Source organism: Pithys albifrons, chromosome 18 (assembly GCF_047495875.1).
Source record: "Pithys albifrons albifrons isolate INPA30051 chromosome 18, PitAlb_v1, whole genome shotgun sequence".
NCBI lineage: Eukaryota > Metazoa > Chordata > Aves > Passeriformes > Thamnophilidae > Pithys > Pithys albifrons.
Window position 1 is genome coordinate 13,059,345 of NC_092475.1, and position 6,261 is coordinate 13,065,605.

The 6,261-nt window shown below is 56.0% G+C and overlaps 1 protein-coding gene across 2 annotated transcripts in view; it reads left to right on the plus strand.

The window, feature by feature from the left end:
- Nucleotides 1-3,796, plus strand: part of CBFA2T2 (CBFA2/RUNX1 partner transcriptional co-repressor 2) — a 62,226-nt gene extending 58,430 nt beyond the window's left edge. For both annotated transcript variants that reach the window (XM_071572627.1, XM_071572628.1), the window contains exon 11: nucleotides 1,047-3,796. In XM_071572627.1, coding sequence (XP_071428728.1) covers nucleotides 1,047-1,334 — 288 coding nt within the window. In that variant the 3' untranslated portion in view covers nucleotides 1,335-3,796. The remainder of the gene's footprint in view (nucleotides 1-1,046) is intronic.
- The last annotated feature ends 2,465 nt before the right edge of the window (nucleotides 3,797-6,261 follow it).

Below are 6,261 nucleotides of genomic sequence, written 5' to 3' on the forward strand. Positions count from 1 at the left end.
CGGGGGTCACAGTGGTGCTGTTGCCCCAAAGGTGCCCTGTTGTTTGGAATCAGAGCAGGCTGGCTCTGGAGCAGCTCACTCACAACCAGCTCCTTTTGGTGCTTTGCTACTGGACTGTGAATCATCACCCAGAGCTGCTGGCTCCAGTGCAGAACCCAGAAGCAGGGAATCTCACTGTTCTTGCCCACAACAGCATCTCCCACCACCTCACTTCTCTGTTTCCACTGCTCTCTGCCAGGGGTCACAGTGGTGATGTCTCCCCAAAGGTGCCCCATTGGGTGGGATCAGAGCAGGCTGGCCCTGGCAGAGGCTGCTTTCCCACAGCTGAGCTCACCCTCACAGTACGTGTTTGCTGTGCCTGGGTCCAGCTGCAAGGAAGCTGATCCACCAGCTCCCGTCCTCGGAGCAGCTGCAGCCGCCGCTCCGGCGCTGGCCCCTTGCCCTGTGCTCGGAGGGGAACGGTGGCACGCCGGGAGCCCACCAGCTGACACCTCTCCCGGCGGCCAGAGGGCTTTGCTGAGCTTCCAGATTGAAGCTCAGGCTCTGGCAGTGCTTCCACCTGGCTGGGAGGCTTTCAAATGAGCTTTTTTCTTCTCCAAATTGGCCTGCTCCAACCTCTTGTGCGGCTAAGGCGGGGTGCGGAGCAAATGGTGCCTGTGCAGCACGTTGTAATCCCTGCGGTGAGCGCTTGGCTGGGAGCGAGACCAAAATAGAGCTGCTTCAAACAGGAAATAAAAAGACCCAATAGCAGCATCTGCAGCATGTTTTTCAGCCCTTGCCTGCTGTTTCCTCTCTGCATTTGGGTGGATCTAGGGGAGAGGATGTGACCAGAGCAGTCTGGCAGTAGCTTTGGGCAGAGAAGAGGAGTGGGGGTTAGAACGGTTGGCAATGAGCTGTGAAATAGCAGGAATTAATGGATTGCTCATTTTAATATTACCAAGTGTGGGCCATAGGGGATGAACAGGCCCCTCCAGAGCTGAGTCAGCACCATCCTGCAGCTCTTGGAAACTAAACCCCTTTCAAGCACGGTGTCTTTGGTCTTGCAGAGCTGCTGGAACTGCGGTCGCAAAGCCAGCGAGACGTGCAGCGGCTGCAACATCGCCCGGTACTGCGGCTCCTTCTGCCAGCACAAGGACTGGGAGAGGCACCACCGGATCTGTGGCCAAGGCCTACATGGCCAGAGCAAGCCCCTGGCTCTGCCCACGGGCCGGGTGGCAGCAGCTGCCAAGAGCCTCGACGGCGTTCCCAGCCCAGCCCTTGAGAAGACTTCAGCAACCACGTCCCGCTCCTCCACCCCAGCATCTGTGACAGCAATAGATACAAATGGGCTCTAGAAGGGAGGTTTGGTTCACTCCATTTTATTGGTTTCCTGGGGTTTTTAAGCTGAAAAAAACCCCCACAATAACTCTTATCATCTGACACATTGTGCCGCCTCCTCAGAGCAACCGACACCCTGGCTTTGCCATCTCATCCTGCCTTTTCCTTTATGGCTCATGAACTGGGATGAGCCTTATCCACAGCAGCTCCCTGCCCCTCTTTGGGGGGCACCAGAGCATCGTCAGGACCTGGGGGGCATTGGGCACACACCTGGGGGACCTGGACACACCAGTGATGCTGAGTGTGTGGTGCCCCAGCAGGGAGCCCTGTCCTTGTGGCCTGCTCAGGCTTCCCAAGGTGTCTGAGCCACCACCTCCTTCAGCCACCTTTCTTCCATAATATCCCTGGATTTTATCTCGCTCCCAGACAGTGGTGCCTCAGGTGGCCGTGCCAGCCAGTTGTTGGTGTGAACAGACTGGAGCTGATTGCCCAGCAGGAGAATCTCATCCTCTTGTGCCATGGCAAGAGCTGAGCCTGCTGCTCCTGCCTGCAGGTTGGCAGCTGATGGTTGCAGAGAGGGAGGAGAGGATTTGTCTGCTCTAAACCAAATGTCAGTGCTGGGGAAGTACAATGGTATGGCTTGGATTTCATCCCATTCTGTGGTGGTACAGACAGTTGTGTGTTTCCTGGGTGGGACCTGTGCTAACGAAACACGTGCAGAGCAGATCTGGGGTTGGGTGCAGCTGCCCTTTCCACCTGGGGACTGTTGTTTTGCTGTGCAGAAAGCATTTCTTTTTTTCACTGCCTGGAAGCTGTTGGGTTGTGAGTTCCTGCTGTTGTTTTTGAGCCCAGCGATCCTCACAGGGTGCAGGGGGGTTATTTACAGCCTGTGCTCTCTGTACACATCAACCAAACTGGTAAAAGAAAGGCAGGACTTGGTGTCCTGCATCACTTCCTCCCTCCAGTTCCAGGAGGATCCTGTGGTGCTGCATCTGAAGATACCCAGGGATGTGCAGCCACTGCTGCCTTGTCCTGCCTTTGGAGACCATCCCAAAACTGCAGGCTCAGAGCATGGCTCTGTGGGGATGGGGAGATCTGACTTGAGAGGCCCTGCTGTGGTGTGAAAGGAGGGATTGGAGGGATTCAGGGCAGTGCAAGCTGTGATGAACACAGACCTGCAGCAGGGCTGTCCCAGGGCACAGCAGGGCTGGTCTCAGATGCCTCATGGAGGTCAGCAGTGGCACAGCCCGTGGGAGGGATGGGCATGTGCCCTTGGGGAGCTGCTCCAAATTCCCACTGTCACACAGACAGGCTCTAGAAATCCATCTATTCAGCAAAGCCCTGTCTCCATGACTGTGTGTGTGCAATTGTTGGGCTGGAGCCCAATGAGGCGAGTAATTCCCAAATTATTTTTGATCACTTTTTCAATTGGAGGTGAATAATGGAGCTGTAATAAATTGTCAGAGTTTGCAGTGGGGATGAATGGACAACCCACTGCACCAACTATGGCCCCTTGGGAAAGCTCTTTGGGAAGCTGCTGTTGTGGGATAGAGTGGGTAATTTGTGTGTCTGCAAGGTTTTATTATGCAAAAAAGCCACCATTCCTGGTGTTGAAGCCAGCTCTGGAGTGGCAGTGGGGAGTGTCTCCCCATGTGTCCCCAGGAGTCAGTCCTGGGAGAGCCCTTTGAGCCCAGCACAGCCACAGGGATTGAGGCAGCCTCCAGTGGGGGTGGCACTGGAGCCACCCTGACCTGCAGCAGCCGGGAGGTGCCACCCAGCCAGGGCAGAGGGAGGTGGCCAGGGGAGCCCCAGGTGGCCATCACAAGGACCCCAGAACTCAGCTCTGTCCGTGCCACTCGGGATTTGCTGTGCCCACATCCGTGGCAAGGAGGAGATGCCTCAGTGGGGAGGAGCAGCACTTTGGGCTTCTGAGAGCACCAGGGCAAGGGGCTGCCCTGGCATCCTCACTGCAGGCAGGGCTGAAGGGTTTTCCTGCCCTAAGGGGCACATTTGGAGCAGCCTCAGGTAAATAATGTCATTGTCCTCACCTGCAGCCCTGACCTAATGCTGTGGGTCAGCAGTGGCTGACTGTGCCAAGGTGGGATGGGAAGGGAGAGCAGGGCACAGCTGGAATTGCTTGTAAATAGATTGTCTTCCATAATTCTCATGCAACGTTGATGGCTGTGTATTAAAATTAACCCCAGTGTAAATGAATGAAATACTAACAGTCATGATTAGAATGATTGCTTCTTTTTTTGTTTGTTTTTTAAAACATGGAATGATAAATGTGAACTTGGGACATGGGAGGACATTGGGTTGAGGTTTCTATATTTTTTTTGACATTTAATTCTGTAATAGAAATTTGTTACTTCATTCCTGTGCATAACTTATTTAATGTCCTGTATAAAGGAACCCAAACTGTTACAGATGTATTTAGTTTGTTCTACTCAAAAGTAGTCAATAAAAAGACTATATTCATCCTCCAGCTCCCCCTTCTCTCTGGGAAGGGGCAGAGGTTTGCTGCAGTGCTCAGGCTGCCATCAAGGTTTTTTGGGGGATGCTGCCAGGCTGTGGCCTTGGCCTTGGCTGGGGACCTGCAGGGACAAAAGCTGCCTCCCCTGCAGTGGTGATGGTGCTGCAGGTGCTGTGGGGAGCCCAAGCAAAGCCTGGGAGCAGAGCTGGAGTTCAGCACCATCCTTAGTGATGTTGGATTTCTTTTGAGTTCATGGTTAAGTATGTTCTCTTCTGAGCTTTTTTGAACTTTTTTTATTGATTTGAGCACAGGCCAGCCTGCAGGGTGCTGTCAGAGCTGGCTGCCAGTGCAGCCTTGTGTGCTGTCACAGCAGGCTGCCAGTGCCAGCCCTGTGCCCCCAGTCACCTGAGAATGCCCCACGCACCTTGGCTAACCTGAGGATTTTGGTCTCCAGGCTGCTGCAAAGGCTAATCCAGTGTTGAAGAAGCCCAAAACTGAGGGGTAAACCCCACACAGGGCTGGAGAGGCAGCTCAGGAACCCCCAGTCAGTGCCTGTTGCAGCTCTGCCATTTGTGGATGCCCTGGGTGCCCATCTCTAACCCAGCCTGGCTGTGTCTGGCATGGCACATCCCTTTGCTGATGTCCCATGGCCTCACTGTGGCCCAGCACATCCCCAATCCCCTTGTGTGTATCTCCCATGGGGGGACTGTGGGCCTTGGCTCTGTAGCTGCCCTGCAGGGGCTGGAGCTGCCTCCCCTGTCCTGTGATAGTGACAAATCATGGCTTTGGCTGTTATCAGTAACCAGGTATATAACTGGGCACTTGGAGGATGGGTCCCCAGGGAACTGGGAGGAGCAGGTGTGGTTTGGTTCCTGAGTCAGATGTGTGGTTTGTTGGTGCCCATCTCAGCTACTCTTCCTCCCCTCCTCTAACAAGGAGCTTCCATGATCCCAATTCTGCAGGTCCCTCCCAGCATCAGCCATGTCACACCTCCAGACCCCAAAACCCAAGGAGCCCCCAGGAAGCTTCTGCCGGGGCAAAACAAGCAACCCAAACCCAGGAAGCCCCTCTGTGTTGTACCAGGGCAGGGGGTGACACTGTGCCAGACCTGCCCAGCACACTGTGTATGTCCTCAGGATTGAGCTGCACCCCCTGCCCCTTCGGCCACAGATGTTACTTAATGATCCAGGGATTTGGGAAGAAACAGTCAAATTAATATTTCTGGTGGAGCAGCACCAGGGAAAAGAGGTTGAGGGGTGATAGCAGGTACCCAGGCACACGAGGGTTGAGGGTGCAGGCACCTGTGATGACCCACAGGTGTGTTGGGGACAGGCAGGGGTGCAAGGACAGTGGTGCCTTCCATGCCAGGAGTGTCCTTGGGGTCCCTGCCTGCCCCACATGCCCTTCTTCCCTCACTCCATGCTGGTTGTGATGGTGCCTTTTACTCCAGTTCAGTGGAGGATTTGCTGCTCCAGCATCAACACCACAACCCTGAGCGCATCCCATGGGCCAGGGGGGCTTGGTCTGCTCCAGCCCTGGGCCTTTCTCCCTCATTTTGTGCCTCCCATCGCAGTCCTCATCCCCAAATTAACTGTTACAGCCTCTCTGGCAGCACTGCCTGCTGCTAACACTGGTTTATGTGAACTGATGAAGCAACAGAGCCAAAGCCACGCTTGGTACCAGAGTCACGCTGGTCTCCCCAGGGACTGGGATGTGCTGGGTACCAGAGCCATGCTGGCCTCCCCGGGGACTGGGATGTGCTGGGTACCAGAGCCATGCTGGCCTCCCCGGGGACTGGGATGTGCTGGGTACCAGAGCCATGCTGGCCTCCCCGGGGACTGGGATGTGCTGGGTACCAGAGCCATGCTGGCCTCCCCGGGGACTGGGATGTGCTGGGTACCAGAGCCATGCTGGCCTCCCCGGGGAGTGGGATGTGCTGGGCACCAGAGCCATGCTGGCCTCCCCGGGGAGTGGGATGTGCTGGGCACCAGAGCCATGCTGGCCTCCCCGGGGACTGGGATGTGCTGGGCACCAGAGCCATGCTGGCCTCCCCGGGGACTGGGATGTGCTGGGCACCAGAGCCATGCTGGCCTCCCCGGGGACTGGGATGTGCTGGGTACCAGAGCCATGCTGGCCTCCCCGGGGACTGGGATGTGCTGGGTACCAGAGCCATGCTGGCCTCCCCGGGGACTGGGATGTGCTGGGTACCAGAGCCATGCTGGCCTCCCCAGAGACTGGGATGTGCTGGGTACCAGAGCCATGCTGCACAGGCTGCCAGTGGGGCAGAATCTGATCAGGCACACCCTGCCAGAAATACTTAATTAAATATTTTTCCCTATAAAACAAAATTCACAATCCATAGGAGGCCACTTGGCTCCCTGGGCAGAGCCACTGCTGGCCCAGGGTGGCTCTGGCAGGCTGGGCATAGGGATGTCACAGCCCTCAGAGCCAGGAGGAAGAGGAGCTGGAGT